We start from the raw sequence: 22,304 nt of genomic DNA on the forward strand, positions 1-22,304 counted from the left end.
TGGGTGGCTCACCTGGAGCCTAAATCAGGCAGGAGATGGCGGTCACCTCCTGCGAGTTCTGAAGTGGTGAACCCAGGCCTTCTCCCACTCTCTACCCTCTTCATGTCCCTGAATCTACCACAGTGATTTCTTGCTCTCAGGAAAAGGGAGTAAATTTAACATTTTTCCTGACTCTGAACCTTCCCAAAAATTCAGGAATCCACAAAAGGGTAGCATACATGCACATTTTAACTTTTCATTATAAAAAATTTTGAGTTTACAGTACGTTAAAAGATTGGTGTGATGAACCTCCATGTGTTGACCAAGGCCAATCTTCCTCTATCTGTCCCTTCTCACACACACACTGTATCAAATAACAGCCTGAGATATTTGCATGTGACTTAAAATTCACCCTCAAAAAGTGCATAATCCAGCAGTTTCTAGTATAAAGAGTTGTTGTTGCCACTACCCAATTTTAGAACACTCCCATCGTCCCGAAAAATAATATCACAGTCACTACCTGTCAGCCCTGAACTCCCCTTTCCCAAGGCCCCTGGCGACCACTGTCTCCTCTATAGGTTTGTCTAGCCTGAATATTTCACATGTGAAATCATGTAATATGTGGTCTTTCGTGATTGGTTTCTTTTATTTAGCAGATATTATTTCAAAATTTTTATGGTTCAGCAACCATTGTTCCATTATATGGATATGCCACACTTTGTTCAATCCACTTATCATTTGATGGGTGTTTGGATGGTCTCTACCTTTGACCATCTGACTGATGCTGTAATGAACACAGCATCCCAAGTGACACCAGGGAAAGGGGGAGTTTCTCTTCAAAAAACCTGAGGTGTGTCTGTCTGTCTGCCCCACACTGAGCACTGTGCACAGCTGTGAGTCCACCAGAGATACAGCCCTGAGACGTGAGAAGGAGAGGGCGCACTCAGTTTTGTCTCCCTGTCCCTCCTGTGGTTGGGGCCTTTCCCACCAGTCTCAAGGAGAAAGCCAGACCCACAGAACTTTACTGCCTGAGCTCACAAGGCACTCGAGGGTGGGCCAGAAGCCCTTTCTGGTGCTCTTTGCCCTAGAGCAGCCAACTGCGTGATGCTGCTCTCCACGCACCACGCATGGGAGTATCAACTGAAAACGTTGCATGTCTGCATGATCTGATGAGAGATTTACTCACAGCTAAGGTTTATTTTCCCGTAGGCTCTTCTCAACAAAAGAGCTTGGAAAATTCTAAATTTGCATCAAGTTCATATAAGCAAGAAGAATATTTGGCTAAACTCTTTGGTAAGTTCCTTCCGCATGTGACACTGTCAGGCTGTATTTGAGCATCTTGTGCTTGTCCCTGGTTGTGCCCCAGACCTGTTCCCGTAGCTCTGTGGGGAGGAAGGTGCTTTACATGGAGCTAGAACCCTTGGGTGTGTCTAGTCCTGGGCCGTCCTGTTGTGACATGGACCTGTCTTGACCAGGTTCTTCTCTAAGGCACAGGGGGTGTCCTGTGGGGCCCTGGTGGGGCAATCATCAGTCTGCAGCTTGGTAACTGCCTCAAGGACTTCGTATGATCTTGTAGTTCATTGGGCTATGGTCTCCCACTGGCTGTTCTTGAGTTCCTCGCGTGTCACATACAGACCCACCAGGGCTGCTGTTGGTGAACTGCATTTACCAACACTGTGAGCACCAGTGTTGGTGAATGCAGTTCACTGACACCCAACACTTGGAGACAGGACTGACCTTTGGGGTCTCAGTAAATGTCATGGCCAACATGCTCCAGGCTCAGCCTCAGCCAGCAGGGCCTACTCCCTGCTCCTGAAGTCTGCCCAGTCCAGTGCCTGTCTCCTGGCTGCCTGAGGCTGAGCTGGTTTTCCTTCCCCTCTTGCTTGTTGGTCTGTGTGGCTGCGTCCGCATGTCTGGTCATGTCTTGTGTGTCGGCCTCTCTGCCTTGTGCCAGGATGATGGCTCAAGGGTGAGGACCAGGCAGTAGGCCCCATCCCCTTGACGCTCTAGCGCCTAGTGTGGTTCTGAGCAGAGCCAGGGCTGCATACAGGCTTTGCCTCAGAATGACCACAGTCTTCTATTCTGTCCAATCTATGTGCATATTGTGCTTTTGGGGGACTTATGCTTGGGTCCTCCGTACAATAATGCGCCATCAATAACCAGGGGCCAAGATACCTCAGTGAGGGACACCCAGGTGTTGCCATATTCACTGTGCCAGTTAAGAGTGCACTAGGCCCTGGTCAGGTAGGTCGGTTGGTGAAAGTGTGGCACTGTACAACAAAAGGTTGCAGGTTCAGGCATGTGTCATTTCAATGTGGCCTGAGGAGCGGAGGGCCCCGCTGAGAGCCATGCTGTAGTGAGGGAAGCTGCAGAGTCGCCGCCACTGCTGCCAGATGTGTGGGTGGGGCGGGAGCCAGCACTCTCCTGGGGGTGGGCACCCTTCGCAGCTGACCCTACTGGCCCTGGACGAGAGTTTGTTTCATTGCCTTAAATGGTTTCAAACCAGTGAAGATTGATTCCCTTAAAAAGACGGACAGCCCATCATGTGAACTATAGAGTTTGTGGACAGACAGAGTTTGTGGACATTGGGTTTAGAGTGGTGTAATGCCCACAGACTCCTGCAAGTTCCTCTAAGTTCTTAGAGGACAGCTTTGCCTTTTGAAGCAGAGTTGCAAAGTTAGATCAAGAGTAGCACTTGTGAAGCCCTGGCTGGTGTAGCTCAGTGGATTGAATGCGGGCCTGTGAACCACACGATCGCGGTTCGCTTCCCAGTCAGGGCACATGCCTGGGTTGCAGGCCAGTTCCCAGCGGGGGACTCACGAGAGGCAACCATACATTGATATTTCTCTCCTTCTCTCCTTCCCTTCCCCTCTAAAAGATTAAAAAAAAAAAAAAAGAATAGCACTTGTGAGTAAGCAGTGTCAGTGATAGCGATTGGACAGAATTTGTGAAGGTGTTCCCCCAGATCACGGGCAGTCTCCTTGGTGGAGCTGCTGGGCTGCAGAGACTGCGCCTGGAGCTGCAGGTCTAGAAGGACCTGGCCACCGTGGCCTTCTGTGACGCACAGTCCACGCAGGAGATCTGGGAGAAGGTGTTGAATGAAGCCGTGGCGCTACGATGTACCAAACCATCACCCTCACCAGGGAGGACCTAGAGGAGTTCAAGACCCTGAGAGTGATCATTCAGATAGGCAGCGGGTACTACAACATCGACATCAAATCTCCTGGGCGAGCTGGGGATCGCCATGTGCAATAGCCTGCTGGTGGCAGCGGAGATGGCCTATTCCAGCTTCTGCCTCAACCTCAATTTGTCCTAGAGAAACACGTGGCTGTACCAGGCCCTGCAGGAAGGCGCATTGGTGCAGTGTGCTGAGCAGATTGGGGAGGTTGCCTGGGGAGCAGCCTTCCTTCTCGGAAAGACACTGGCCTGACAGGCTTTAGTTGCAGGGACAGATGGTCGCTGTTTGAGCCAAGGCCTTTGGATTCAGGCATCATCTTTCATTACCCCTACTTGCGGGACCAGGTGGAGTGGTCCCTGGGTGGACTGAGGCTCTACACCCCCAGGACTTACTCTATCAGAGAGCCACCACCACATCTCCTTACACTGTAATCTCAAAAATGTAATCACCACCTCATCAATGACTTCACTATAAAGCAGACGAGGCAAGGAGCACTCCTGGTGAATGCAGCCCACTGTGGACTGGTGGATGAGAAAGACTCAGTAAGCCCAGGCCCCCAAGAAAGGCAGGATGGGGGCTGGCCCTTGAGATGCACCAATTAGAGCCTTAGAGCCTTGCTCAGGGTCCCTTGAAAGATGCACGGGATCTCATTTGCACGCCCCACACAGTCTGGTGTAGTGAACAAGTGTCACTAGAGATGAGGGAGGCCGCTGCCACTGAGATCAGCTGGGCAGTCACTGGTCTAACCCCAGAAAGCTTAAGAAACTGTGTGAACAAGGGATTGTTCAACTGTGTGAACAAACTTCGTGAATCAAATCACAAAGAAGAAATAGATCTTTTTCCTGTATCAGTCCCTCAGGCACAGCAATTCCTGAGCACCTTGCTATACAGAATGTTGGGTCAAGATTCCAAAACTTGCCCAGGCTGGTGTAGCTCAGTGGATTGAGTGCGGGTCTGCGAACCACACGATCGCAGTTCGATTCCCAGTCAGGGCACATGCCTGGGTTGCAGGCCAGTTCCCAGCAAGGGACTTACAAGAGGCAACTGTACATTGATATTTCTCTCCTTCTCTCCTTCCCTTCCCCTCTAAAAATAAATAAATAAAATATTTTAAAAAAAGAATTCCAAAACTTAAAATGAAAATTATTAAGAGGCACTCCCCATCCTGTGACTCTATTGCCTTTGGTCCATGGGGGCTGGTTATCTCTTTTGCTAATAGGAAGATTTAGTCACTACAAAATGGGGAGAAAACTGTTTGCTTGTGTTAGACCACTTAACCGCAAGCACAGAACGACAGTCACCAGAGAAGTCTGTCAGATGGGAGACTTCCCAGGACTGCATACTAACAGGGCGAATTGGTTGTGAGATACACACTCTGATGATGTGAAAAAAAAGTACTGTTTCACAAGCTGTTTGTACTCAAATATATTTTTTCAGTTCAGATCCTCAGCTATTTTATTGAGTGGTAATATAAAAACAGACACACAAATCAATGGAACAAGATAGAGCCCAGAAATAAACCCACACTTTTATAGTCAATGTTTGATGGGGAAGCAAGTATGTACAATGGGCTAGAGGTAGTTTATTGAGTAAATGGTGTTGGGAAAATTGGACAGATACGTGCAGAAAAATGAAACTGCACCACCACCTTTCACCACATACAAGAGTAAATTCAAAATGGATCAAAGACTTAAAATCATAAAAATCTTAACAGAAAACACAGGCAGCAAAATTGTGGATATTGCTTGTAGCAATTTTTTTAGCAGATATACCTCCCCAGGCATGGGAAACCAAAGAAAAAAAATCAACAAATGGAACTATATGGAACTAAAAAGTATTTGCACAGCAAAGGAAATCATCAACAAACTAAAATGACAACCCACAGAATAGGAGAACATATTTACCAATACATCTGATAAGGGATTAATCATCCAAAATTTACAAAATACTTACAAAACTAAACACCAAAAAACCCAAAACAACCCAATGAAAAAATGGACAAAGGACCTGAATAGATACTTCTCCAAAGAGGACAGATGGCCAATAGACATATGAAAAGATGCTCAACATCACTAGTCATCAGATAAATGCAAATTAAAACTGCAATGAGACATAATCTCACACCTGTCAGAATGGCCATCACCAATAAATGAACAAACAAGTGCTGACGAGGGGGATGTGGAGAAAGGGGAGCCCTTTGCACCATTGGGGGGAGTGCTGGTGTGTGCTGCCACTGTGGAAAACAGTACGAAGATACCTCAAGAAATTAAAAATGTAACTGCCTTTTGACCCAGTGATCCCACTTCTGGGAATATATCCAAAGGAACCCAAAACACTAATTCAAAAGAACTTAAGTATCCCTATATTCATTGCGGTATTATTCCAAGATATGGAAACAGCCCAAGTGTCCATCAATAGACAATTGGATAAAACAACTATGGGATATTTACACAATGGAGTAGAAAATTTTACTCTTTGCAACAGTATGGATGGGCCTGGAGAACATTATGCTAAGTGGAAAAAGCCAGTCAGAGAAAGACAAATACCAAATGATTTCACTCATATGTGGAATCTAATAAACAAACTGAACAAGGAAAATGGGGACAGACTCATAGACAGAGAGCAGGATGACAGCTATTGGAGAGGGGGTTAGTGGGTGGAGGGATTGAGGAAAAAGGAAAAAGAATTCATGGACAATAGTGTGATGATTTGGGGGGAAGGTGGCTATAAGGGGACTAAAAGGTAATGTAAAAAATACAATAAAACATTTTTTTTTAAAAAGTCTTGAACTGAAAGGGTTCAAGAAGAATATTGTTTCGTTTCCTATTGTCTCAGAAAACACTTTTTACAATAACTTGTCAGATACTCTATGAAGAAACCCACTTTTTAAAAAAATATTTAATTGATTATACTATTATAGTTGTCCCGTTTTCCCTCTTTCATTCCTTTCCTCCCCACACTCCCCTTCTCAACCGCATTTCCACCCCCGTCACAAGTGGGCACAGGTAACCAGGTTCTTGGTGGTTGGGCCAAAGAATTGAACCAAACACCCAGAGTGCAGAAAACATGGGAGCAGGCCAACTCCAAGCAGAGATTGACCTCATGGGCTGGAGGGACTCTATTTTTATAGGGCTGATCCTTCCTGGCTAGTTTTGGCAGGCTTTTACTACACGTGTACAAGTAGTTGTATTATTCTAAAGATATTGTTCTCCCATGGTCTCCCATGGTTTTCCTTAATTGGCCACCAGAGAAGGGGTCTCACAATGTTACCGAATGGACCCCCTCTTCTCCTGGGGTCACCCTGTACTAGGTTTGCCTTGCCCGCTGCCAGGGAATTATAGCTCTCCATGTCAGAGATTGGTGAAAAGAAAAGGAATTATTTATTCAAAAGGTATACAGACTTAAGAGTAATGACTTAATGTCTTCATTAAAATCCCGAAGTCCCTTAAAACACCCACAAACACACACAGTCCTTCCTTCCCCCCATTGCCTGGTACCCCATTCCGGGGGTACTGTACCTTAGGAAAAGAAATACAAGTCTGTGGCTCAGGTAGTGCTCCAGTTCTTCCCAGTAATTCGTGCTCAGCTGGTAGGTCTCCCTTGGTTTCCAGCACCATCAGCTTTGTCACTGGGATCTCCAGTGACAAAACGACAATGCACCTTCTCATGGCCCACCAGCAAGGGTCCTTTCATCCCTTTCCATCCCACAGTGTCTCTCCTGCATTCTTCCAAACTTTTAAGAGAGAGAGCTCTGCATCGCTGCTACATCTTGCTTTCTGGCTTCTAAGCTGCATGACAAAGGGAGACCCAAAGCCACGTGGTTCTCCGTCATAGCTGCTGCTCCTGGGTTTAAATCACAGTGCCAATCTTCCTCTGCAGCCCCATTTCTGACTTCTCCCACAATTGGCTACACCTGCCAGCATTTTCTGGGCTGGCAGGTGTAGCCAATTTTTCCAGCACTTTTCCAGCTTTTCTGGGCTGCCATAGTAAGTCCGGGCAGGTGTGGCCCCACAGCGTAGAGCCAATCATCTCCAAGCTCTTAGGCAGGCTCTATAACCAAAGGGAGTTGCCTCCCAGTTACATCCTGGGTGGAAGTCACTCCCATCACCCTGGCTCAAAGCATGGCCACAGCTATTTAACATATCCATGAAACCAGGCAAAAGTTATAAATATGTTAAATGGCTGTTCTAGAGGTTATTTGCAAAACTGTCGCTACGCAAAACAGCTCTCAATGGCCCTGCACTATGTGTCCCATTCTCCAGTTCAGACTTGTGAGGGCAAGGTTATCCCATATTTTTAATATTTCCTGGACACCTTGAGTTCTGGACCCCATTACAAATTCTTCTTTGGGGGTCTCCCTGGCTTCACCCTCTTACACCCCCACTTAGTTCATGTCCATGGGTCATACATATAAGTTCTTTGGCTTCTCCATTTTCTATACTATTCTTAACCTCCTCCTGTCTATTTTGCACCTACCATTTATGCTTCTTATTCCCTGTGCCTTTTCCCCCATTCTCCCCACTCTTTCTCCCACTACTAACCCTACATGTGATCTCCATTTCTGTGATTTTGTTGCTGTTCTAGTTGTTTTCTCACTTTTTGTTTTTGTTTTTTTAGGTTCAGTTATTGATAGTTTTGAGTTGTCATTTTTTATAAAAGATTTTATTTATTTTTTTAGAGAGAGGGAAAGGGAGAGAGAAAGAGAGGGAAAGCAATATCAATGTGTGGTTGCCCCTCACGTGCCCCCACTGGGGACCTGGCCAGCAACCCAGGCATGTTCCCTGACTGGGAATTGAACTGGCGACCCTTTGGTTCCCAGGCCCATGCTCAATCTACTGAGCTACACCAGCCAGGGCTACTATTCATAGTTTTTTGTCATGGTCCAGCTGCAGCAGGGTCTGGGGATTCCTGAAAGTGGGTAAGGCATCGGCGATGGGTAACAGATGACAACATGCCTCAAAGGACAGTGAAGCTCTGTTCCGTTTATTGCAAGTGCAAGCAGGTTTTTATATTATCATTTTTGGTAGTGATTAACATTTGTAGGTGCATAGCATGATCAGTTAAGCAGAAAAAATCAATACAAAGGTAACCAGGAAAAGTACAAGAATTTCCATAGTTTCAGTTATGTTAAATAAAAGTTGTTTTGACCAGGAGAACCATTAATCAGACAATTTGAAATAGCTCTATGTACAGAGTTTGAATGTCTTATTGTTTATTAAAGTTCTCAGAGTTTGTCATGGGGCAAAAGGTATGCTAGCCCGAGCAGAGGTTAGGAAATTCATTTTAAGGCCTTTGTGATGTCTAACTTAGCTATCTTTCTGTCTAAAATGTTTCTTTATGTACTGTGGGCTCTAACTCCTTGGCAATTGTTTCTACGTGCTTAGTTTGTAGTAGCTAACCAGCTTCTCCTGTTTCTTTACCTGTCTAATTCTAATTGATATATATTTCTATTCAAGGTAAAGGAGGGGCTGTTATTCCAACAACTTTTAGACATTCAGGGGTTATTCATTAGAGGGGATTTTTCCATCTTTTTGGGCAGTTCCATGGGGAATATTAATGTTTTCCCCTGAACTGTCCCTTCCTCTTGGGTGATTTTCACAGGAATAAGTAAGTACGGTACAGTGCCTATATTCAGTAGTAAGAGTAAAATAATTAAAATAAAACAGCCAATTGTTAACCCATTTTGGATGCCACGTTCTGTTCTGGGGAGACGAATTCCTTGAACTCGAGTCTTCCATGCCTGGACTTTGTCAGACAACATGGTTGGAAGAGGACATGGCATTTTTTAAATCTTTTTTTCTTAGATAAGTCCCTTTAACATTTCATATGATAAGGGCCTGGTGATGATGAACTCCTTGAACTTTACCTTATTTGGGAGGCACTGTATCTGCCCTTCCATTCTAAATGATAGCTTTGCTGGATATAGTCATCCAGCAAAGGTGTAGGTCCTTGCCTTTCATGATTTCGAATATTTCTTTCCAGTCCCTTCTTGCCTGTAAGCATTTCTTTTGAGAAGTCAGCTGATAGCCTTATGGGCACTCCTTTGTAGGTAACTGTCTCCTTTTCTCTTGCTGCTTTTAAGTTTCTTTCCTTATCTTCAATCTTGGATAATGTAATTATGATGTGCATTCGTGTGTGCTTCCTTGGAAACTCACTTTTTAGACATTGAAAAAAATGGTTGCAGGTTTGATTCCTGGTCCAGGGACATACAAGTATCAACCAATGAATGTATAAATAAATGTAATAACAAGTCAGTGACTTTCTCTCTCTCTTGACCCTCTTCTCCTCTAAAACTACTTTTTAAAAAATTACAAAAAAATAATAATGCACTAGGCTGCAATTACCAGAAGACCTGAGGTTAGTGGCTTAAACAGAGAGTGGTTTATTTTCCTTCTGTCACAAGTAGCCTGAGGGAAGCCACCTGTGTTTTGGTGCAGTGTGCAGTGACTTCAGGCCAGAGCATGCTTCTCTGAGTTCATCAGGGCCTTCCCTGGTGCTTGTGTCTCCTGCTCATAAGATGGCTTCTGCAGCTCCAGACATCACACCCACTTTCAAGGCAGGAGGTAAAGGGACTGAGGCAGCGCAGCCCCAGCATGACTTTCTCCTCCATCTGGAGGGGCAAGATTCTTCAAGGGTCAGCAGAGTCTTCAGAGCCCCTTTGCAGCCCCATATCGCTCCCCTGACTGCCTGGGCTGTGGGGTGGGCTACAAAGGACTCGTCTCTCCAAGGGCTGGCCCCCGAGGCTCCGAGCATGAGCAGGCATGGGAGGAGGCAAGCATGGCTGGATGGAATGCCGTGAAGTCTATGGCAGATATTCCCATTTTCACATGATAATTACATCTTAGTTTCCTTTGTGGTTTGCCTTTTTCTTCCCCACCCACCCATTAATGCACTTGTGCCAGGTCCGAAGAGCAGGAAAGAAGTGACAGCACCAGCTGCTCTGGGGGCCACCGTCACAGATCAGGTGGGGAGCAGCAGTCTCCACACCCTTAGCCTTGAGCACATTGGCACGCTGGCTCTGTGCTAAGTGGCTTGCTGCACATTGCTTCATTCAATTTTCACAAAAGTTCTGAGTGAAATAATCATGTTCTCATTCTATCCATGGGTATCTGGAGATCGAGAATGGGGTTAACTGCCCGAGGTCTCATTTTGGTAAAGGGCAAAGTCAGGATTTGGTCTAGGTTTGTCTGTCGCCAAGGCAGGGCTCTCCCTGTGAGTAGCTTCTTAGGAGAGGCAATGAGCCCCCATGGAAGAAAATGATGTGCTCCTCACAGAAACAGGACAGAGGTTTGTTCCCAGAGAGGGACAGCCTGTGGACGGTGTCAGAGGTGAGGAGAATGACAATGGGAGCAAGGAGAAAAATTCTGGCATAAAATATGATGAGATTTGGAGCAAAATATCTGTAGTGGGTCTTTAATGTTTCTTGTCTGGGATATCTAGTGAAATCACAACTTTTCAAAAGTGATTTTGATAGCAGAGTTTCTTGCTCAAGACAAGGCATTTTAGAGTGACAATAACTATTCAATAAATGGTACCCAGCAAGACTAGCTGGAGTTGGTTCCAGGGTTCTGCACAGTTCTGCATTTTCCCCAAGTCACTTCTCTGCATCAGCACTCCTTGGACATTAGCTCGTACAGCTTCCTGCAGGAAGAACCAGGACAAAAATATTTGTTTTGTTTTTTTAAACATCACAATTAATTTAGAACCTTCATCTTTTTTTGCAAACACTATTTTCTAGTCAATCCCTTGTTGTATTTGGGGCTATTTCTACCTTTAATCTGCCTGGTACTCGTTCTCTTCGTCTCTGTGCTGAAACGACTGTAAGACACCTCATGACAATGCCTGTGCACTCAGTAGGCCAGGTGTCCCAGGGCTGAGGAGTCAGGCTGTGACAGGTAGTAGGTGCTCAGTAATATTTGCTGAGTGAACGTGGATGAATGGATGGCACATTCTGTGTAGTGATAATAATGGCAATTATAAGGATAAAATTACAATATACTGAGCGCTTACCCTGTGCCAGATGGAGGAGTTTTTCAACCACACAGTTTTGTTCCCCACAGCAGTCCTGTGTTGCAGCAGTATGATTACGCCCCCATCCTCCACGCAGGGGCACCGAGGCTGAGTGACTTCTCTCACGTCAAGATGCTAGTGTGTGAACTTGGGGTGCCTGTAGGAGACACCAGTTATGTTCACGTGATGTGTTCATTTTAAGAACAGACTGTGCCCCTTCCTTAGCAACAGTGAGCATTAAAAAAAAGACTAAAAGGGCTGGATATGAAGAGCAGTGAGGGAATTACCCTCCTGAGAAGTGAAGTGTCCTGTAAACAGTGAGCCCTGGTCTGTGAAGGGATGCTCGGCCTCGGTTAACAGGGACCAATGAGTTGCTGTTCACAAAGAGTTGAAGTCTCGTTCCAGTGTCAGCATCTCCTAAGCCTATTTAATAGAACACAGAGAAGTCATGAAGATGTAAGGCTTCAACTTTTCCTTGGGCACAAAGCCAACATTTCTTGGTTCTGGGCTCATTCGCGATAAAGGTGCCTGGCCCAGGACGTGACTGGGGATTTTAGACGAACTTGGTCTAAAATCCTGCAAGCCCCAGGCCCTCGACGGTGCTTGCTCGTGACAGGGGCTGCTGCTGTCCCAGTCAGTGGTTTTCTGAAGTTGAAATGAAGTTTGGAAATTGACTGCATTCGGCAAACCTTGATAATAATGCTTATTTTTTTCACACAAAAATAATTCAACAAATGATCAAAACCACAACCCGTCACACGTGGAAAACATCCTTCAAACTCTCTAAAGGTCCTTAGAGATGATAAGCACGGACAGTGTCTTACAGTTTGGTTCTGCAGAGACGAGGAAAGTGACACTTTGTGTTCAAGTTATAAGTCCACCTTTTTACTGCTCCATGAACAAGTGAGGCAAACCCAGCCCTCTGTGGACTAACTTCATGTTATCCAGTTTTCTGTCTGCAGTGGTGAACCTCTCAACTTTGACTTGACAAGCTGGCATTTCAAAGTGAGTCATATTGTGCTGGGAGTTTTTTTTTTTCCAGGCCTAGTTGAATAAGGAACAAATTTCTCTCTTTCTGGAGAAATAACTAAGATCTCACGAGACTGTTATCACCACCCCCGACTCCACAACAATCTTAACCAAATTGTCTCACTCAGGCGCGAGGCACGCAGAGATCTCCCATCCAGGACTGGGGGCACCAGCCAGGCCCGGAGTGTGCTCAGGGCAGGGCTTCATTACTTTTCACCCTTCCCCATTCTCCTTGTGACAGCCCTACTTTCTAACTGTAAACGTTCTAAACAGATGCAGCTGGAGCTCCTACCCATTGGTTCTAGTTTGCTCCTGGAACGTCTCAGAAATTCTCTCAGCCCTCTTCTAGGACCAGTCCTGTATTAGGCAAAGACAGCTTTCTGGCTGGGCAGTTTTCTCCACACTAAACTCACTCAGGCTTTCTGACAGGTCCTGTATGCAAATGAGCCAAAGATGGCCACTGGCAGAGTTGACATGCAAATATTTTTTATTTTCAAGCCTGTATCTTTCTCCTAATCCATTCTGCAGTCTCTCTCCCAGTAAACGAGTATTTCAGTTTAGTTCATGTTCCTGTCCTGTGTTTGCAACTCCAGAAACACTTTTTATAGTACTTTGTGGTTTATAAATTGTTTTCCTGAACATCATGCCGCCTGTGAGGTGGGCTGCATTATCTCTGCTTCTGGCTGGTGGAGCCCTGGGCCCGCAAGCCCAGGGACTGGCTGGAAGGCTCTCCCCAGGCTCCTCCAGGTTTGGCCCTCGGCTAACAGCGTTGGCGCTGCGTCCTCAGGCCTTCCCAGACCTACTGAACCAGACACTCTGGGATGGGGCCCAGTGATTTGTGCAGATATTTAAAACATTATGAAAATTAAAAACATTTTTTCAATTACAGCTGACATGCAACAGCAATCTGTGCATTAACAAGGCCTCCTGGTCGTTTTGACAGACACTTGAGTGTGCAAACTGCCACCTCAGTCTACATGGGAATCACCAGGAGTTTGTCAGATTAAAAAATAAACAAAAAACAAAACTTTGATGTACTTTTGGACTCTTCTCCAAAATCCTCCTTAACTCTTCACTTTGACTTGAGAGGAAAGTTACTTGCATCCTAAAAACAGAACTAATCACGGACCAGTGGTTGTTTTTAGATGAACACGTTTTGCCTTTTGTCTCTTGCAGATCACATGTCAGGGGAGGAGAGAAATAAGGAGCCCTCTCTACTCAACAGGGTTGCAAGCAAGCAGTTAACCTTTGTAGATAAAGAAGCAGTCAAGCTAGGTAATAATCTATGCAGCGTGAACCTGTCTGTTTGCCTTTCACGGCATTTAAAGGACTAGATGTCAACACACCTTTAAATCACTCACAAAAGCCCCGGCTGGTGTAGCTCATTCGATTGAGTGCGGGATGCGAGCCAAACGGTCGCCAGTTCGATTCCCAGTCAGGGTAAATACCTGGGTTGAGGACCAGGTCCCCAGTAGAGGGCGCAGGAGAGGCAAATGAGGCAACCACACATTGATACTTCTTCTCTCCGCCCCCCTCTAAAAATGAATAAATTAAGTCTTTTAAAAAATCACCCACAAAAGAATAAAACCTGCAGTTAAAATTATGAATAAAAGTAGTCCCAGGAATTTGAGCCCCCTTTCAAAAAGATGCTCCCTTTACATTTTTTTTTTTTTTTTTTGCACAGCCAGAGCCACTCACAATGTGGGCACCATCTTGGCAGCCCTTCCAGGACTGGGCACTGAGACTTTCTAAAAACGAGAAGGACTAGGTGCCAAATATGAACCTAATCCCTCGTCACTGATTTTGGACTGCCTGAGCCTGAGCCCATTCAGTGTGGGTAGGAACTTGCCCATCTAGACAACATGCTAGTACCCAGACCAGTAGCCTCCCTCCCAGCCACCCGCTGACAAAACTATACCTGGTTGTCCCTTCCTAACTCTGGGAGGCCCGGTGCTAAATATTTCAGCAGAGGCCTTACAGTTCCCCATGCTACTGCGTCCTGGTGTGGTGGAGATGCAAGCAGGAAGCTGAGCAGGCCCAATTTTCCCTTCATAAGCCACGAGGGCCCTTGGCCAGCACCTCCTGTCAGCATCACTCTGTGTCTTATTTCCCTGAATCCTCTCTTTTTTGGTCACACTACAAATGGTGTTTCCGATGTCAACAGGGGTCTCCTTCTTTAAGGTCTAGCTAAGATTGCCTTGTACTCCCAAGCCCACACTTGCCATTCTCAAGATTTCTGTAAGTCCTCGTGCTGCCAGAGAGCTCAGGGTCATCTCAAGACTGCATTTGCCTAGGTCACAACACTCCCCGAAACCCGCACACGCAAGGCAGACTGTGCACATGTTAGAATTTCCTGTAGCTGAGAGAGCGGGAGTGGGAGGGCAGCAGAGAAGGTTGCACCACGGCCCTGGGAAAAGCTGCAAACAGAGTGTCTGACTCCATCGTTCTCACAACCATGGCAGTAGGACTTTGTCGCCTCTTCCCTCCAGCTGAGCTCTCCTCTCTTCTCCTCACTTCCTATAAACTGTGGTTTGTGGGACCTTCTTTTTGGCTGCTTTGCTGCTTCCCAGCTCACACTCTGAGTATCTTGCCTCCTTCACCAACGAGCTTACAAAGGCGTTTTCCTAAACAAAGCCAGTTCCTTCCCCGTGAGGTTTTGAGGTTTTTGGAGCCAATGCCTTGCCCCCGCAGGTCTGTATGGGGTGGACTCTCTGCTTACTCTGTGTGTATCTTCTCATTTAGATACTCAGAGCAGGACGGCGCCCTGCAGGGAGCTGCTGCACTTCCTCCAGAGGAACATCGTCATTGCCGTTGTTGCGGTGGCGGGAATCCTAGTGACCACAGTGGTGTTGCTGCTCATGTTGACCATGTACACCAGGAGGAAACAGGCGCTGTGAGTGGCTCTCAGTTCCCACCTTCCTTCCAAGAACTCGGGGGTGTTGGTGCCAGAGTTGCCCACAGCTCCCCACTCATCCTGGATTTGGGAGGAGGCAGGGGCTCTTAGCCTGGTGACTCATCGGCATCCCCTTGCAGACAACCCTGCTGTAGGTTTTTAGGCATTTCCTTGAAGGCTCTGGTGCACAGCCAGGTTTTGGGGTCCCTGACTTGGGCCACGCTGGCTCCTGAAGGCCACATGGGTTTGGCCGCACCTATGCCTGTATGAGGGCCACTGAAAGAGGGGCTGGTACGGCTCTGGCTGACAGATCAGAAAGTAGAAAGGAACACGTGCAGCAAGAGGGTGGGAAGGGTAAGGGCGGGGAGGAGATGGCAGCATGCCTACCGGAACAGCAGCACTGGTTTCAGCGTGTTGGTAAGCTCCCCTTCCCAGAACCTGCCACAGGCTGCCCATCTTCTCCATGATCCTGCGAATGAGGGCTAATGCCTGGTGCAGCAGTGGCCACTGGGACTGGTCAGTGCCTGTTTGTATCAGTTGTGAAATACTTTGATTATCCCCCTGGATGAGAGGGCTCGGGCACACTGGATCTAACCGTGCACAGGCACTAGTAAGCAAAGCCTTTAGAAGATTATGCACGTGCAATAACTGCACCTTGAAGCGATGTGCCCTGTTCTGCACCCCTTGGGACACACATTCCTGATCACAGGAAGAGCAGCTCCCTGCAGGCCCCTCAAGTCCTGCCTGACACTGTGTTGGATGCTCAGCTGGCCCCAGTGTGAGGGGCTGTGGTGCAGAATGAGAGGTGAAGTGTCCATCCCCTGTCCTGCCCACTCTGTCACTCTGAGCCTACGGTGTTTAAATTCCCCACCAGCATGGCATGGCTTTCCCTAAAGATGTCCTTCACAGTGCCAGGGCTCCTGGGCCCGGCAACCCGTGCAGGCCAGCAACCACTCCTGCACAGCCAGCGTCCTTCTCTGAGACAGCCACAGGGGCCTTGAATGGGCGGGAGTTAGAGACAGAAGCTGGGAACAAGTGTGACCCATTTCACTGATCCGATGGGGTCTCATCCATTGGATTCGCCCTTCCTTCCCAGGCCTATTGGAGGTCTCAGAAGAGGCGGAGAGTTTGGCTACATCCCACAGGGACCCACACAAGCTGTGGGAGCCTGAGCTAGGAGGGAGCTGAGGGAGGAGCTTCCCAGAGGCAGAGGGAAGGGGAATCCTCACCCCTCAGCCAGTGAAGAGCAGGAAGTCCTATAGGCACACTTGTGCAACATGGTTTTTGTGTTTTGTTTCAGGTATCCTCCGGCAAACATGACATATAACATTTTTATAATGAATGGGAAGGCTTGGTGGAACAAGTCTCAAGAAAAGAACCCCCCAAAATACTCAGGAAAGCAGAAACAGCTGAGCTGTGATTAGGCGGGGGTGGGCCAGCCCCCTGGACTTGGAGCCCAGGCGACGTGCCTCCATGCACACCCTGGAGAGGCAACCTGGTCTGCCTGTGAGGTGCACTGCACGAATATTTACACTCTCAGCACCTTGGGTGGGCCAAGACAAAATGTTCCACCACAGGGTGCTTGTGGTGGTGTGGCACCATGACTAGCACAGGGACTCAGGCACTCACGTGAAGACAAACCTGACAAGTACTGGGTTTCTTTATTAAAGCATTGATTCATTGATTCAGTCATTCACCAAATAGGTATTAGCTGAACACCGAATACCTAGACAATGTCAAAATACATGAGGCAGCCAAAGGCGCTGGAGTCAGGCATGGCCCTGGCAGGTTTCTGAGATGGCAGTGGGCTGGCCGAAGCTCTTGTGGGGCCAGCCAGGTGTCTGTGTTCCAGGGTTGGAGCCTTGCTGTTGGTGTCGGGTGCTGTGGGGCCAGGAGCACAGTTGTGCTCAGGCAGCACTTAACCCTAGAACATGGGAGGGCAGCAGGGTCAGCAGAGGGGTCAGGAGAGGGTCCTGAGGGTTGTCACTACAGCAGCGGGGGAGGACCTTCCCTGCCACCTATCTGGGGCAGTTGCCCCCAACCCGTAATCTGCCTTGACCCCAGGGGAGGCACACACTCCTGTAGCCCCAGGCAGGGGTCCAGAGGGGCAAGGGCTGGGGAGGTCAGAGGTCAGAGGAGGGAGGTAGTGTCTAAGGAAGGGGTGTGGCCTAAGCAAATGGTTCCAATCAAGGGGGTGGGAACTGGCCCAGGACACACTCTCGGGGGGCCCAAGGGCTGGGGGGTGGAGAGAGGGAGAGTTGGGTGGGAATGGGGCAAAGGATCAGGTGGGGAGGCACAGGGGTGTAGTAAGGTGGAGGAAAGGAAGGGCACTGGGATAATGGTGTTGGAGAGGGGCGGGGCCGGGGAAAGAATGAAGTAGGAGGGTGGAGAGGAAGAAGGAAGATGTGGGGACAAGGGAGGGAGAGTAGAAAGAACAATGGGGTGAGAAGAAACTGGAGGAAGAAGGGAATGGAGTGGTCGGGGGGAGAGTTGGAAGGACATAGGGTAGAAGCAGTGGCGGGGAGGAAAAACGTAGGAGGGGTGGGAAGAACTGGGGAGGCACTGGGTGAAGGCGGGAGGGGCAGGGAGAGGAGAGTGCTCTGCCCACTCAGCATCGGAACAGCTGTTCTTTACTGAGCACCGGTCCCCATCCAAGCAGGCATTCATCGGGGAACCTCCCTGGGCCAGTCGCACACCCTGGCAGCCAATCCAGCCCGACCTACCTGGCCTCCCAGAGCGCTCTGCTGGATGTTGACCCGGATGGGCCTGCCCTTGGCCTCTGTGATCTGACCCCTTCATTGATGAGGCATCTGAAGCTAGAGAGGGAAAGGGCAAATGCTCCGAGGGAGTAGCTGCCCACAGGTCTGGGTTCCTGTCCAGGGCAGGTGCTCCGAGAGGGGGAGGTGGTGACTGAAGCATAGCCAGTTCTGCCTGACAACTGACTGACGCAGACCTCACAACTTCAGGCATTTCCCAGGTGTGGCCCCTGGGAAGCTGGGCCCTGCTGGACTCCTGCCCTCAGTTTCTCTGGGCCTGCGTTTCCTTGCCTTGGCAATGGGGGTAGGGATTGACCTCCTGTCAGGGCCATCAGGCGGCTCATTCAGCAGCAAACATTGGCTGAGCACTCGCTGTGTGCCCAGCTCTGTCCTGGGTGCTGCACACCACGGAGAGAGAGTGGGCAGGGCCGCCTTGCTGGCGTCCTCCTGAGCTTGGGGTGAAATGTGTCTGCCAGGGCTTGGGTATACAGCAGGCACACCGTAAGTACCAGAGTTTTCCATGAGCCCCTGACAGTTTGTACCCCCACACCCCCTCCTCATCCCGACATCTTGGGACCCCAGACCTGAGGGTCTGTCCACCCTTTGGTTGGCCCCACAGCCCTACCTCAGGCTTCCATCTGAGGAACCAGTTGGGGTCCGCCGCCTCTAGCCCCTGCCAGCAGTTTCCCATCACCTGCGGGCCCATGGTAGCCTGCTCTGGGCTGTCTCCATTTCCCCCTTTCTCTGTCAAAGAAGCGGCCCCTTTGTTTTCTCTGTTTGCTCTCAACTAAGGGTTTCCACCTTCAGTTCAGTGATCGGTCCAGTGGCCTGTCCTGGCTCAATGCAAAGGACTGCAGGGTCCAGGCCTGGGTTTCCTCGAGCCAGGAGAGCCCAAGCTCTGCAGCTTACTAGCTGTGAAACCTCAAGCCTCAATTTCTATCTCCGTGGAAATGGGACCAGTCTCCTCTGTAGGGCTCTTGTGAGCATGAAGTACGCCTTAGCTCAGGACGTGAGTAGTGGTGCTTCCTGCCAATGGAACAAGGAATCTTAGCTGTTAGGGTTATCCTGTCAAACTCTGGCTCTTTGCCTGCCCAGCATTCTTTCCTCCTCCTTTCAGCCACAGTCTCTGACTTCTCTGGGGTTCTCAGTGTGGTGTGGTGGGACCTGGTCCTAAGTCACTCTCCCACCCCATCATCCACTGGCTTCAGGGACTGGCTGGGGAATGGACCTGTGTCGGTTCAGCTGAGGAATTGTTTGGGCTTCTTGCTGGGAATGCTTAGAGAGGTTCTGGCTCCTTAAAGCTGAGTCACTCACTATCTTGGATGACTAGGAGAAAAGCTGTTTGAGAATAAAGCCTGCCTCTGGGCTTTTCCTCCATTCTGCCATATTTATGGAGCACTATTGTATACCAAGTAGCACTCCAGTTGCTGGGGATGCAGTAGACACTCCCCACCTCACAGAGGTCACAGTCCTGCCCCAGGGCCTTTGCACTTGCTGCTCCCTCTGGCTGGAATGCTTTTCTCCCGATGTCCTCATTGCTCCTTCCTGTGCCTCCTTCAAGTCTTTATTCAAGGTCATCCCCTCAGTGAGGCCTTGCTCTGACCCCTCTGCTCCGCCTCACATGCCCCCACAGCTCCTCTCCCCTTTCCTGATTTATTTTACTCCTCAGCACTTGAATCTACCAGATAGACTCTACAGAATGCTTGTGCATTTTGTTACGTCTCTGTCTCCCTCACTGGAAAGTCACCTCCAAAGGGAAAGGATTTTTGTCTGTGTTGCTCACAGCAGATCTCTATTGCTTGGAACAGGGTCTGTCACGGTGGAGGGGCTCAGTATCGAGTAAGGAGGGGGCCCCAGGGGCTGTCTGAAGAGGTGGCGCTGTCCTTGCAGTTTGAGTGTCTAAGGAGCCAGCATTTGCTGACCCCCGGGGGAGGGCACAGCGCGTGGCTGCTGTGGACAATGGATTCTCTTCTGGCTTAAACCGAGATGGCTTTAAAAATTAGCAGGGAGGGCAGGTGTCCCTTCAACCTTTAAGCTCCTGAGTTAAGCTTGGACAGATGCAGAACTTCAGAGCTTCCCCTGGAGGGCACCAGGGAGTCAAGTTGTCACTGTGGAGGACAGTCACCAGCACACTGTGACAGGTGGGGAATCCAGAGATGGTGGTGGTGGCGATAGGGGGCTATTTGCCTTAAGGTCTGTTTTCCTGTTCACAATGTCCCTATGAGGTAGATGCCATTTCCTAAGTGAGGCCGCCAAGACAGAGAAGTCAAGTGACTTTCTCAGGGTCCCTGAGCTGTACGTGGCAGCACCGGAAAAGGACAAGAGAAAAGTCACCACCGTCTGACCCCCAGTGGAAAGGCAGGTGAGCTGCATGGCTGAAGGCACCCAGGCGGGAAGGCATTGAGGCGGGGTCCTTGCAGAGTCACTGGGCTGGGGAGTGAGTCCTCTTGCCGCAGCCCAGCTGCTGCAGGATCTCACGGCAGTGGCCTGGTGTCCTTTCAGATCTGGAACTGAATATGGCGGGCACAAATGTAGGCGAAACTGACACAAACCCCAACCCTGCCCTGACTGAGGCTTGGAAGGCTTCCTGGAGGAAGCCGCATTTAATCAAAGAGCTGGAGTAGGAGTCAGATGGTAGAAGAGGTTGGGGAAGAGAGTTCAGGCTGGGATAGTGCGGGCAGAGGCCTGCTATTGAAGAAGTGAGAGACCAATTTCTTCCAAGCCTCTTTGTCTGTCTGGAGTGAATATTTACTCAGGCTCACCCTTGGCAATGCACCACAACTTTCCCAGCCCACATTTCCATCCATTTGCTCTTTACCCTGAACGTTCAAAAGATGTATTCACCTATTTCCTCGACTGTGGCAAAGCAAGTGGCCTTATCTGCAGGCCCATCTCAGAACTATCTGGGGCCATGTAGTTTCAGGAGGCGGTGTCTGGGACTGGAAGGGCTAGAAGGCTGCTGAGCCAGTGCCTCCCAGAGGCTGCGAGCCCTTCTCAGGCCTGAGGACCTCAGACTGGAAGCCCTAAACCTGCTGCCCCTCGGGTGTCCCGCCACACGTAGTCTGCTCCCCTTCCAGGTCTCTGAGAACCCCACTCACAGAGAGCTGTTTCACAGCGAAGATTTCCTCCTCTGTCCACCCAAGGTGGGCTGTGGCCACTTGACGTCTGTTAACTAACCTCTCTGGGTTTCACTTACCTGGGAAATGGATTGAATTGCAAACTTCTTACAGCGCTGTCTGGCTCGCCGTAAGTGCTCAGTGAGTGTTACTGTCACTGCCGTTGAGGACTAGGTGGTTCTGATGCGGTGATTTCAGAAAGCCTGGCAGCCTGCTGGGCGTTCTCTCACTACCCTGGAAAGGAGGGTCCAATATGGAAACGGAGTTTTCTTCTGCACTAGGAGTTTCATGGTACCTGTGGGGAAAGAGAAGACTTTTAACACAACAGTTTTGTGGATTTATTTGGAAATCTACATAGGAGAAAAGTGTTCCAGCCTGGAGCCCCCCAAAAAAATTTCCCGAAAGAGGAGAGGGAGGTTCAGTGAGCTGGGGGAGAGCAGAGATGAGGGAGCGGATCCACGGGAAAGGAGCACTGGGGCGCGGCATGAGGGAATGCCAGGCAGTCTGGGGAGCTAACCCCGTCTATTCAGCATGGAGGACCCAGAGAAGATTCTTGGGGTCTCAACAGTGGGCCCAGGACAGCCCCCATGGGTCTGAGAGGGCAAGGCAGGGATGAGAGTGCACCGAAGGCCTTGGGGCACTGCAGGGAGAGACCGGGGGAAGTGGAAGGCGAGCCCGGGAGCCGGCTGTGCTGCAGGGGGGCTCTGCAGGCTGCTGAGGGAGCAGGTGCGAGGTGTGGCCACCTGGTCAGGGTGTGGGCGGTCCATCGTGGGGGTGCGCAAATGTGAGGGGAGGTAGGAAGTAGGGGTGGCCAGAATAGGAGGTGGTGTTCGGCATGTGCATTGTGGGGGAAGGTCAGAGATGGGGCTGCCCTGGGACCGGGGGAGGGGGCACTGGGGACACCTTGACTCAGTGTCTTGATATGACCTACATGACGAATCCCTCTCAGAGCCCTTCCCTGACACTCCCCAGGCAGCAGGGGGCTCCTCTGGGATCACACAGTGCCCAGGCTCCTGCCATGCCAGTTTCGTCTCCCGGGTGACTCGGCCATCTCCCCTCGTGAGCCCTTTGAGGGGAGAGACAGCCTTCGCTGCCGTCCTGAAGCGGTGTGATACCTGCCACACATGCTGTGCTTGGAACCTTTGAGATCCGGACCTACTTAGTAGGTTTCTCCTCTCTATCTTCAACCTGCCTGTGGAATAAACGAATCACTCTTACGGGCAGTTCAGCCAGGAGCAGGCCTGGGTCCGTGCCCCTTTGGGAGGGGAAAGCGGAGCATTCTTGTTTCCAGTGAGTCCTGGGGATCCCCCACCCACTGCCACTGTCCCGCCCACAATTCCGGC

At 49.4% G+C, this 22,304-nt stretch overlaps 1 protein-coding gene across 1 annotated transcript; it reads left to right on the plus strand.

Moving 5' to 3' along the window:
* Positions 1–1,888: 1,888 nt before the first annotated feature.
* CUNH2orf92 (chromosome unknown C2orf92 homolog) lies at positions 1,889–15,093 on the plus strand. The gene is given in 11 exon segments (XM_037054973.1): positions 1,889–1,948; positions 2,945–3,083; positions 3,086–3,201; positions 3,203–3,423; positions 3,425–3,464; positions 3,466–3,535; positions 3,538–3,566; positions 3,569–3,596; positions 3,599–3,723; positions 3,726–3,963; positions 14,939–15,093. Coding segments are annotated over 11 exon segments (1,221 nt in total).
* The last annotated feature ends 7,211 nt before the right edge of the window (positions 15,094–22,304 follow it).

The sequence above is a fragment of the Sturnira hondurensis genome, unplaced genomic scaffold (genome assembly GCF_014824575.4).
Source record: "Sturnira hondurensis isolate 20B ecotype Veracruz unplaced genomic scaffold, ASM1482457v3 Scaffold0008480, whole genome shotgun sequence".
In the NCBI taxonomy this organism is placed as follows: Eukaryota; Metazoa; Chordata; class Mammalia; order Chiroptera; family Phyllostomidae; genus Sturnira; species Sturnira hondurensis.